At 43.0% G+C, this 12,500-nt stretch overlaps 1 protein-coding gene and 1 long non-coding RNA gene across 6 annotated transcripts in view; both read right to left on the minus strand.

The window, feature by feature from the left end:
- Window positions 1-6,955, minus strand: part of LOC147023066 (uncharacterized) — a 97,117-nt gene extending 90,162 nt beyond the window's left edge. For 2 of the 5 annotated variants that reach the window (XR_015060003.1, XM_085888076.1), the window contains exons 1-2: window positions 1,131-1,683; window positions 341-522 (exon numbers count right to left, since the gene is read on the minus strand). Coding sequence is in view for 2 of the 5 variants with exons in the window: in XM_085888076.1 (XP_085744202.1) it covers window positions 341-522; window positions 1,131-1,273 (325 nt within the window). In the remaining 3 variants the exon portion in view is untranslated. Of the gene's footprint in view, window positions 181-340; window positions 523-643; window positions 1,684-4,596 lie in introns of those variants that run through there. The other 3 variants (XR_015060005.1, XR_015060004.1, XM_085888077.1) reach the window with 3 other exon arrangements.
- Window positions 6,956-9,836: 2,881 nt separating this feature from the next.
- LOC147023067 (uncharacterized) overlaps window positions 9,837-12,500 on the minus strand; it is a 16,912-nt gene continuing 14,248 nt past the window's right edge. The window contains exons 3-4 of the long non-coding RNA XR_015060006.1: window positions 12,409-12,500; window positions 9,837-10,475 (exon numbers count right to left, since the gene is read on the minus strand). The exon at window positions 12,409-12,500 is cut by the window's right edge and continues 4 nt beyond it. This is a non-coding gene — a long non-coding RNA (uncharacterized LOC147023067). The remainder of the gene's footprint in view (window positions 10,476-12,408) is intronic.

Below are 12,500 nucleotides of genomic sequence, written 5' to 3' on the forward strand. Positions count from 1 at the left end.
CGTTTTCTGGGCACCAATACTAGTTGGTATTACTTACTGTACGTTCATTTTTGAAAACCATAACATTACGATTCCCATTCAAAGGTCGTTACTGACGATAGAACTTTGTGCCTTGTTTTAATCAGCCTGTTCGGAAGTTTGTGCCAAAACGAGGTCCAACCGGAGCGATGATCCGTGTCTCTGTGAGCACAGCCTTCATTAATGTTTTTTTTAAAGTAAAGGTCAATAAACATATTAATATATATATATATATATATATATATATATATATATATATATATATATATATATATATCTCTTTCTAACCACTGACTCACTGACTGATATTAAAGATCGGTACCTTCTGGGTCACGAAGAAAGCTGAAATTGTGCATGCCAGACATCGCAGCCAGTACACCAGAAAAAAACATCACATCATCGTCCTTCGGATCTTCACCAAAATCGAATAAACTCGTCCTTGCGACACACCAAACCTTGTCCACCAAATTTTGTTCGAATCTGTCCACCACTTTTTGAGATATCCTGTACACAAACAGACAGAAAGGGGTGAAAACACAAATTCCTTCACCTTCAGTGGCGGAAGTAAAAAATAAATAATTGAAATTTTTAAAAAAACTGCTTCTGATTCCCACCAACCTCTCACCTGCTTCATCACCTCAATAAACTTAGCACGTGTCATGTTTAAATCTGTCCCCTGAGGGACAAATTCATCAATATGGACGAAAGAAGCCATGGTATCGATGTTTATCCTCGTTGCCATGGAATCAATCTGGGGTGTGTTGGTATCGATGTTTATCCGCGTTGCCATGGAATCAATCTGGGGTGTTTTCAGTTACCAAGTTTCTTGTGAAGCGCTCGCCAAGTGATTTAAGCACTCCGTTCAATACCGTTAAGGAACTGATGACTTGGCAAGTTCTACCCTCGCTGCTTGGTAAAGGAACACAACACTCGACATGTCGACAGCATCCAACACATGGAACAGATTAATTATAAATAATTAGTAATCCGCTAGCATTTGCCTGGAGCCAAAGTCTTCCACTTTTTAAATCGACCCTGCTCAACACAGCCCTCAATTGGTACGGCCTGCTCTTCGCTCGGCCGAATATAATGTTAGCTTCATTATGGCCTACCCCTTCATCCATGCTTCATGCGCTGCCTTCCTCATGACGCGCTCTTGTGTTTTCCTCCCCTCAGAGGGTAACTCGCTGGGTGAATCTTCAAGTTGGTTCCTTGTTATTTTTTTAAAGCTGAAATTGATGTTTGCTGTCTTCATTTTATTTTTTTTCCTTGTAAACACAATCCACACTGTCGAATAAGATTTATTTTATTTTTTTTAATGTCGGATTGAAATACACCAACGTAATGACGATGACGTAGTCGATTTTAATTGGTTAATTTGCTGTACCTCGTCACGTGCAGTTTTGTAACAACGAAAAAGTGGAATGCCATCCAATCCACCTTATACACCCTCACAGCACGATCCGGATCCAGTGAAACCAAACTCCGTTACATTAACAAATCGTGTTTACCATGATGACCTGTGGATCTTACACTGTTTGCGTGGTGAGAACGAGCTTTTTAAAATCAGTCCGTGCTTTTAAACGATGCAGTGTACATTTTTCATTTTTAAATATCAGATGTTAAAATTTCACTAATTCAATCACCATGAATACAAAATCTTTTGACGGGGAGATAAACTCTGTACACTGAATTAGTTTGGGGTAAATTTATCCCCCCCTCCCCCACGTGGGGGATTACAATTTCAAGTGCAGTGCCAGGGATTAAAAAAAACAGAGCCAAGGAAATCCCCCCATCGACTCCCCATCCCCCCACCCCATCCACTCCCCATCCCCTCCCCATCCCCCCACTCCCCCCCCACCCCACTACTCATCCACCCCCACCCCCACCCCATCCACCCCCATTCCTCCACCCCATCCACTCCCCATCCCACTCCCTATCCCCCCCCATCCACCCCATCCCACTCCTCATCCACCCCATCCACCCCACCTCCCCATCACCCCCATATACACCCCACCCCCCCCCAATCCCTCCCATCGTCCCAGTCAAATCGCACCCTGGCTTTACCACTGGGGGAAATGACATGGGTGTTGTTGCTGCTCGAAATGCAGGGTCACTCACCTGCATTTCTTTGCCGACACTCCTACAGCGAAACATTTTGACCCAAAGGATGAGGTAAACTTTTTCCTTCCACTCATGAAAACGAGCCCTTGGTGCAAATCTGTATCTATTACTTGGCCATCCACCACCTTTTGCACCTCTGACCTGAATTTGCTGTTGTTGGTTCGCAGGCGCCACCAGTGACCACTATTTTTTTGTGTCTGTGTGTTGGGATTCGCTAGATATCCGTTATTGTCGGGTTTTCCGTCTGTGTGTGTGTGTGTGTGTGTGTGTGTGTGTGTGTGTGTGTGTGTGTGTGTGTGTGTGTGTGTGTGTGTGTGTGTGTGTGTGTGTGTGTGTGTGTGCGTGCGTGCGTGCGTGCGTGCGTGCGTGCGTGCGTGCATGCGTGCGTGCGTGCGCGCGCAACACGAGGCTCCACAGCACAAACCAGCAAACCGATTTCGATGAAACTTGGCGAACAGGTACCATATGAGCTGGGAGTGTGCGCGTTTGAGTTTCGTTGCTAAGCAACCACCCATTGCTATGCAGCGGCCGAAAAACCACGTTTTAAGAACCCAAACGGTAACTGACGTAGCGCGGCTTCTATGATAGGTAGAGCGACCGGACCAACTCCTGCCTATTCCTTGCATCCCCATCTAGTTATCGCGACAGCATAACGTTCCTCTATCTCTCATAGTTTCCGAATGGCAGCCCTCCGAATGCGGAAAGGTGGTGAACCAGGGAATATGTTAAGTGACCTTGACCTCGGAAACCGTCGACGGCGGAACGTTCAAATTCGGTGTATGGATAGAGTTTAATAACTACTACAAAATTGAACCGCAGCATTTTTCCAGATTCGATCACCAAGGGTGTCCAGGGCTGAAATACGCAAAATTCGAAAAAATACTTTTTCTCGACCTACGTTCACTATTTTCAATACTTGTCCTACACTTTTGAATGTGGAGAAACGAGACTTCGGAATGAAACACTTCGAGATATTTAGAAAATTTTACTCGAGCCGATTTTTGATTTAGGTTTTATTTTTCAAATGGTAGTCCTGTGAGGAGTGCCAGTTGGCAAAATACGCAATAGGAAAAATCTTGCCAGGCAGAGGAACAATTATATGTGAACCAATACGTCTTGGCAATGAAGCTTCGTCGGTGGATCGGTCAGAATGAAAAGCATCGTATCCAGCGCTTCGATCCTAGAGGATCCCTCGTCGCCTACCGACTTGTCTGTTTCTTTGTGACTCTCTCCAGAGCATAGCTCCATGATGCTTGATGCGATCTTGATGAAATTTGTACACAAGCTCGATATCATCGTTTAGTTGTGTCTTTTTGTATGAGGGGCGTCCCACGCCCCTTGTGGGTGGAGCCACACCCATTTGAACTTTTTATTTTTTTTTCTCGATTTTTTTCTCGCAATTTCATTTCCTACAAGCTATGCGTAATGTCCATAAGTACAACATATAAAAAATCCGATTTGATTTGGTCAATTTTGACGGAAGAGATGGGTTTTTACGGTCGGGCTTCCTCAAAAGCTTCTACAAACTCAATTTGTACCTATCGTGGCATTGTTCAATAATGTCAGTGAACCATCGTTGCCTCCCTGCTTGTACTGATTTGCACTTTAACAACGAAAGATAAACATATTCTTTGGGAAATATAGGTACTGCAACTAGAGGGGGAGCACTCGGTAGAGTGCAAAACCTCCGCCACCAATACTGCTGGGTCACTTAACTGAACCTGATATCCTATTCATTGTAGGTCATAACGGATCAGACTCTACTGAACCACGATTGAATAAACTAAACTAGATCAACGCGCATGTAGAAATGCCAAAAAAATAAAATCGAAATTTTTTTGAAAAAAAAGTTGCAAAATTTGTTTTTTTTTTTCTCTAACAATTTTTTTGGGGGGTTGGAAATCACTTAAAACATGTAGAAATGCAAAAAAAAATTCAAATATTTTTCAAATAAAATCGAAATTTTTTTGAAAAAAAGTTGCAAAATTTTTTTTTTCTCTAACAATTTTTTTTATTTGGTTGGAAATCACTTAAAACATGTAGAAATGCAAAAGCAAAAATTCAAGTATTTTTTTCAAAATGGCCGCCATAGCGGCCATATTGGACTTTGGACCAAGTCCAAAATCTAATGGCATGATCCTTGGACCATACCTAATCCCCCCACCAAGTTTCGTCGAAATCCGTTGAGGAGTTTTTCCGTAATACTGTTCACAAACAAGCAAACAAACAGACAGGGGTGAAAACAGTAACCTCCGTCCATCTTCGATGGCGGAGGTTAAAAATAAAACACCTGTACAATAGGTGAGGTGAATCAATAAAATTGCATTTACAGCAAATAATATGGTTGGTACAAATGTTAGCTTCAACAAATAGCTTCTACAGTACTGAGTGGGACTTTAAACTATACCGAAAATAATATGTGCCTAAGCACCCCATGGTGGCTCCAAAACTTACAGGTGGGAATACCAATGTGTTGTGCACAGCATCGCTCACAGAGTTGTGTCCAACTTTTGGTCAATCGAACACGACCTGCAGACAATGGCAAGTTTTGTGAGTAAACCTCTCACGTAGAGAGCACCATACATTTGGCCAATGGTAGTTACCTGTTGGCTTAAAGGAAAGAAATGTAAAATTGATATTGAAAAATGCCCCATTTTTGCATGACGCACAACATATGCTACATGTCATGTAGAATGGCGAACACTGGCCAACTCTGTCCCACTTGATACAAACAACAAGTGTTTCATCCAGTAAATTAAATAAATGTTTGAGAGTGTATGTCACCTTCATACAAGTGTGATATAACAACCCATCTTGTGAGAACACAGCTACCTTTACCAAAACATTGTGATTAGGATCGAGTTGAGATGTGTGCAGTGTGTATAATAATCAAGAGATGACCAGTCATTTTGAACTTGTGACTAAAAGTCCTACTCAACATGAATGGTTAATTGGCTGTAACCTATCTCTCTCTCTCTATCGAGTGCAGCCTGTGGCTGCTGGTTGCGTCATTGGTTGGGACGCGGCTATGCCGCTGATGCAGTGTCCCCCTTACCAGTGCACTGGTACTCATTTTTGCCAACCTCAGAAGGATAACAGGCTAAGTCAACCTCCTGGTGTATATTAATTCAGCGGCCCCACAGGGTTTGAACTCAGGGCCCTAGGATCCCAAGCCTCCACCCTAACCACTAAGCCAACACCAGGCTATGTAAACCTATAACATACAAATATATACATATCCCAGCTTAAACTGCTACAGTTAAAACTATAATATATGACAGTCGTCCTCTCATATACTATAGTTGGTAACAGGTCCTACTGCAGTAGTCTGCAGACAATTACGACAGGAAATAAATTTTTCCTGGGATGTTTCTCTCTCTCTTTTCTTCTCTTGGTGATTCTATTCTGTCCTGATAAAAAAATATAATAATGGGATATTCAGGTGTTGTAATCAGATGTAGTAAAGCATTCATGATACAAGGTCATCACACCCTACCATAGCGGATCAGGTTTTCCATCATCAGGATTTACAAGACATTCCATATTCCAATTTCAATGGGCAGAGATTCCCATTCTACAGCTACGTAATGTGTAGCAGGAATTACTTTTCCATGGCCCAGTAATGTGAAGGAATTCCTGTACCATACTCAGCTGAACCTGCTGCCTCGATGCTGATTAAATCCACCGCTCCATCAGAGGGTTGCGCAAATGCACACAGTCTGCTGTTTACTAATTACCAAAGCTATTCTAAACTCGAGTTCGTGCCATTTTATACATTATGTATGAGCTTGTCTTGGACCCAAAACTCTGTCTCCCCAACGATGTTACCGATACCTGGTGAACTTGCTGCATGGCCAAACAGAACCTTAATGATTCACGCTCGATCACCACCATTTCCGTGCCAGTGTGCCGACCACATAATTGGATCCTGGGAGATCCTAGCCATCTCAGAGACTGGGACAAGCCTGCAGTTGCTCATCAGACACCATGATCATGACCCTAAATTATATATCCTTTCAATTGCTGAGTAAGATTACAATTTTTTTTAGAGATAGAACAAGCTGATGTAAATGGAGTAGTTTTGGGAGTGAAGTGTATAATTAAATGCAGTATGAGTTTTAAAAATCGAGACAATAACCACTATTTTAATTTTCTCATTCTACATTGGAGAAAGGACTTACCAATAAATCCTCATAATAGTTGTTTGAGGGAAAAAAATTAAAGGCTTACAATATAATTCAATGTATTATTTCTTGACCTGCGACGACATGTGGCAGGTGTACAAGAGCTCTGTATGGTTGTTGTTCCTGTTGTTGTTGTGGTGGTTCTTGTTGGGGTCGATTTTTGAAATGTGCACCCATTGGTCGGACAGCTGCCGGACCCCACCCACATTTTTTGCTTGACTCCATCCACCATGGCACGCAGACAAAATAATATGGCTGCCATCTTGGTTTTCTGGTGGGCCAAAGACATCAGACCTGTAGGCCTCTGCTGATTACACACTGCTTGGGTTTGTTGTTTCAGATTTCCATTGGCTTTGTTTAATTGAGTGTTACTCACGATGAGGGACCCCAATAAATCTAATCATATGTCGAATAAAAATGATTGGTAAGGTTTAATTAATCCATCAGCATGCATGGGATGCACCTTCCTAAAAAAATGGCATGGGCTGAAGACATCAGACCTGTAGGCCTCTGCTGATTACACACTGCTTTGGTATGTTGCATCAGATGTCCATTGGCTTTGTTTGGGTTGAGTGTTACTCACGATGAAGGACTACAAAAAATCCAATCCTTTCTGAATCTGCGGGGCCGACCTGGTCATGGTTTGGTTTCCATCAGTGGAGTGAGCCTGCATGGTGGTGGTCACCCTTTCGGGTGGCCACTTATTGGCGGGCAAGCGCCTCCAATCAGCGCATTATGGGATTTTCCTCAAAGAGGTCTTCTCGTTGAGCTGGGAGCCAATGGCCAATGTTCCAGGCATCTCCTGAGATTTGAAATCAAACTGGACTGGTCAGAAATGCGAGAGCAAGAGCTGCCCTCGACGGTCTCGCAGTGTGTGGAGGTGCACTGGTGCGAAGTGTCCTTTGGCCGTTGGGCCGGGGATTCCCCCGAAAAGGGTTGGTCAACACGAAGCTCCATTTACTGGAGCATAGTAAAGACCTTCCCTGGTGGGTGGTGCTCAGGTCTGTGGCCTGGGACATCGCGACCCGGTGCCCTGACTGCGATGTGCAGATTGCCGAACTGCTCTGGGTGGTTCACCTCGGGCTGGCCTCTTGGGCCAGATGCTGAGATTTACTCCGACTCATATATGCTCCTCGTGAATTGGGTGGCTTTGGCCTCGTGGGGGCCTGGCATCACTGAGGTGCGGATGCATCGCTGACCGCCAAACCAGGAGGGCCTTGGCTTCACTTGCCTATGGATCCCGATGGGATGCCGATTTGGCTTGCTTGTCCCGGCGGTGGCTTGGGTGGTGGCGGCCAACGAGCGGTGGAGGGCCATGGTGGCGGTTGACTCCACGGGTGTTCTCCCACTCCTATTTGATCATGCATCCGCCCCGCATTCCCTTCGACGGTTCAGTTCCACAGTTCCCGGGCACCCCGGGTGCTCTCAGAGATCGAATGATGACCTGCCGGGCCACGGACTACATCCTAATGATGGGTGCAGATACTGTAAGCGCTGGCGAATTTCACCAGGAACAGTCGCAGGGCGCGTCTCGAAGCTGCTTTGTTGTCTCTGGACCTGTTGGAAATTGGCGTGGGGAGTTGACCCCCAAGTTCCGGTCCTTTAGATTCTCGAGCACCTTCGCATCCTGGAGACTCATGTTGTAATATTGGGCCAGGCATGAACTAGGTGCCAGTGTGTTGAGGGAGTGGGGAGGAGTTCCACACCTCATCCCTTTGCGGGAATGGGATGAGGGTCGGATCAGTGTTGCCTCACAGTGGCACTGGGGTGGACCTGATGATTCTGCAACTGGACCAGACGGTATCAACTCACATATCCTATAACCCACTTATCTTTTTGCTCTTTTCACCCTATTATTTGCCTGAGGTCATTTTCCATCTGCTTGGAAATAAGCCAAGAACACTTTATTGCATTAAGAAGGTGCAAAAAAAGCAATCCCCTTAACTGCAGACCAATCTTACTTCCAATCACAGTACATGCATTATGTACCATGACCTCAAACAAATTGAAACAAAAGCTCTCTCACTTGCATCATACCAAGGAAGATGTCCTCGATAACATATAAAACGTCTTAAGAAATCCTACGAGGGGAAAGTCCTGAAATCGTTATTTTTTAAAAAATTGGGATTATGGGAAAGCTTATGAATGGAAAGATTGTGGGAAAGCATTGAATGCCCTGCTGCAGTCCAACACATTTGATGTCCCTCGACCACATCAACCTGACAATCAGAAGACTGAAGATCTGGATTCTGATGAAGTGGCGCAACCCCATCAGATGACAACACTGCTGAAGATACGAGCGTGAGAAAAGACCTGGACGAAGTTGCTGTCCCCTATGAGAAGCTGATGGATGGTTCAGTGTCTGCAGAATAAGTTTGCTCGTCTGATGTGCTGAACAGAATCAGGGACTATCTTGAAAGTCAAGCTAAGTCTGTGAAGATGTCTTCCAGATCCAGAACTCTCTGGGTTGAGCACATGGATCAACAAATAGCTTCCACAGTACTGAGCGGGACTTTAAACTAAACCGAAAATAATTTGTGCCTGAGCACCCCGTGGTGGCTCCAAAATTTACAGGTGGGAATACCAAAGTGTTGTGCACAGCATCGCTCTCAGAGTTGTGTCCAAATTTTGGTCAATCGAACACGACCTGCATACAATGGCAAGCCTTGTGAGTAAACTTCTCACGTAGTTGAGCACCATGCATTTGGCCAATGGTAGTGACCTGTTGGCTAAAATGAAAGAAATGTAAAATTGAGATTAAACAAGCTCAAATGAGCTAAGATCCTCGTCCTCTTTATGATGACATCATAAAAACGAATATGACGTCATTGTGATGTATCAGGTTTGCGATAAATTATCTGTGCTAATGCCCGGCTTAATTCCCGCAAACAATATTCAAACAGCTTGCCTAGTTTTGGAGATAATGGTATAGGCGATATTATGACGTCAACTTTTTTTTCTAGGAAGAATTTCCAAAATCGGAGATGGTTACTGCCTGCGCGTGGGCTTCCTGCATATACATGGCAAATTTCACGAAGATCCGATGAAAACTCTGGGTTGTGAAACAAAAAATGTCAAAAAATAGTCATGATGTCATAAAAATTTATATGACGTCATAGTGATGTATCATATGTGCGATAATTCATCTCTGCTCATGCCCTGTTCGATTTCCGCAAACAGAATTCAAAAAGCTTGCCTAGTTTCGGAGGTAATTTTTTAGGCGATTTCCATTAGCGGAGCTATTTTGACGTCATAACTTTTTTTCTCGGAGGAATTTTCAAAATCGGAGATGGTTACTGTCTGCGCAGGGTATTTTTTTACATCTACATGCCAAGTTTCAGGAAGTTTCGATGAAAACTGTAGGCTGTGAAACAAAAAAGTCCACAAGAAGAAGATGAAGAACAACAACGTGAGTAAGACTTAGAGATCCTCCATGAGGATCTAAAAACAAAAAATAAATTCGCTGTTTATGTTCGAGTTAGATTCCATACAGATGCAACTAAGATGACATCATCATCAAGCATTTTCCCGTGGAATTTGAGTCAATATGATGTTGTACTTTGAACCTCATGTGGGAACAAAACTTCTCAGATAAATGCTTACTATTATGGACTTGCCACTCAGCAGCAATCCATAAGTACAAAATAATATAGCAATCAAATCTGAGTTCGAAAGTTCCAGATGTTGCACATTATTCGTATTATAAAAAGGAATGGTAAAAACTGGCAATGAAAAACGACTCGGATTTAAGTCTGTTTGGCATGGTCTCTCACTTTTATCATTCCCATGCTCAGCGCAACACGAATTGCATGATAAATAAGTCTATGCTATACCTGTGCACACCAAATGAACCGATTAATCTACCCGCTAATTACCCGGTAATAACAACTTATAAGCTATTGGCTGTCAAGAAATAGGCAATTTAAATGCGAATGAGGAAGGAGTAATGGTAAAGTCGTTATCTGTTATGTTATAAATATGGTATAGTGTTCAGTAATTCCAAAATGTAAACACGAGTATTGTGAACACATTCTTTAATCAAAGTTTATTCTTCGTATCGTGTTGCTTTGCATACAGCAGCAGCATTGCTTTTCGACATGAGCCTTTTTGTTGTGAAGGAGAAGAAAGAATGGCAGTTGATCAGTAAGTCTGTGGCATGACACAGAGAAGACAGAAACATGTTAATGTTGTTCATTTTCAGTAACAATTTTTTTTTTTTAAAGCATTGCTTTGAAAAGTTCATTCCAAATTGTGAAAAGAGAGAAAAACATTTTTTGCTTGTTTTTAACTACAAGTTGTTACCCTTGGTGCACTTCCACATGCAAGACAGGCTGTGACACGGCAGAATTCCCAAACCATGCTCGGTTATTGCAAACCTGGATGCATCGATGACCTCTCGCCACAACTTGCACATGGAAATGCTGATTAAAAAATTTCACATTTGACCGCGAAGGAATCCTACACTCGTTTATCTGGTTGCATTATTGCTGAGAGCTGGCTATGCCTTTGCTGCAGTACCTCTTCGGTTAGGGCAGGAATTTGGGATTCATTCAGGGGACTGGCACATGATGAACCCTCTCTCTTCGAAAGGCACCGTGTGATCTTGAACATCCAAAGGCACTGGCAAATGCTGGCAAATGAGACGGCAAGCATAACTTGCACTCCGAAGGACTGCCTACTCATTGATGCAATGCCCTGCATGTGAAATACTGGGGGTCTGAAATGGAACATGTACTAAATGGCTCGTAGGAGAATATGTTATTGAAAATCAATAATTGGTGTTAATACGAAGTGAGCAATATGGCCTGGTTTGTCCAAAATGTGTCAGTCGTCAAATTTTCCTGCTATCAATGAGTTTGCTTGACATTTTTAATTTGCACACCAGTACTTCTAAGTTCAACCTAACCTATGTGGATCCTCACTATATCAATCCATTGCTTTATTCACAGGCTGCCGCACAGGCCACAGAGAAAGCATTGTCTTCATGGTTCTTACCTTCACATCCATCGTCAGCATACATCACCCAACCTTCTTCCCTCGACACTCAGCGCTGTAAACACCTCATGGACGTACATGCTCGTCCCTCTTCCCGATTCTTTACAGCCATCTTAACTCTGCTCCTTCAGTTGTGCAATTCATTCAATCAGATCATTTTTCATTTCCATCATCGTTTTTTTTTTCATCCCTGGAGTATCTTGGAAGCCACTTTTTCATGACTTCTCTTTTTCTCTTGACCTTCTCTGTCTGAACAACCACAGCCTTTTCAGTTTAGTTTTGTCCATTATTATTTTGCCTTTTCAACAATTCAACTGGGGACTGACATGATAGTTCAGAGGTAATGCATCAAGTCTGGGATTCATTCAACTCCTGTCACCCTGTTGCGTTGCTGGGAGTACTTTACATAAATGAGTAGGCCATCCTTTGAAGAAGATACTGTGCCAGCTGTCCCATCTGCTAGCATTCCCCCATGGACATTAGAGATCCAAATGCACCTTTAGAAAGGAACATGCCACTGTGACGACACCCTAGCAATTTTAAAGATTTTTTTTGTCGAAGTCTAAAGTGGTTGAAAGGGGGGAGGGGTGGGGATGACATCATAGCCACAACTCCAGAAGTGTCAGCAGCCAGGTGGTGTATATATGCAGCAGCTATGTGGTGTATATATGCAAAATAAACTATTTTCAGGCCTGGGACTTAGTAAGATTGTTCAAGGGTAGTGAGCCGTCTCGTCTTCTTGCGATACTACATGAAAGAGGATGGATCTGACTACAAATTGTTGTCCTTAGGAATTTTTCTGAAAAATGCAGGAGGCTTACACCATTCTTTGAAGGGGTCATTATGCCAGTTATTAAAATCACATGTGATATTTTAAAGTCAGCCATTGTTTGCCAGATCCTTTGCTAAATTTGAATTTCCCATCGTGTTGTAGGTTTGTTTTAACAGTATAATATTTGCCATTTAAACTCATATTGGCATAGAGGACAACATTTTGCAAACCAATCAGAATGTGTTTGATCATTCATGGTAAGGACTATGCATGTCTTATTGTGATTCAAAAAAACAAAACAGGGAAGATACTCACCTGACAGCATCATCTTGTTGAGTAAGTCCTTCAAGACATGGTGGTTGGACGGCAACCTCCCATAGCTGATGTTGTCGATTCTTCATTTTCCA

The sequence above is a fragment of the Eptatretus burgeri genome, chromosome 7 (genome assembly GCF_056783735.1).
Source record: "Eptatretus burgeri isolate ZD-2024b chromosome 7, Ebu_testis_v1, whole genome shotgun sequence".
NCBI classification, from domain to species: domain Eukaryota; kingdom Metazoa; phylum Chordata; class Myxini; order Myxiniformes; family Myxinidae; genus Eptatretus; species Eptatretus burgeri.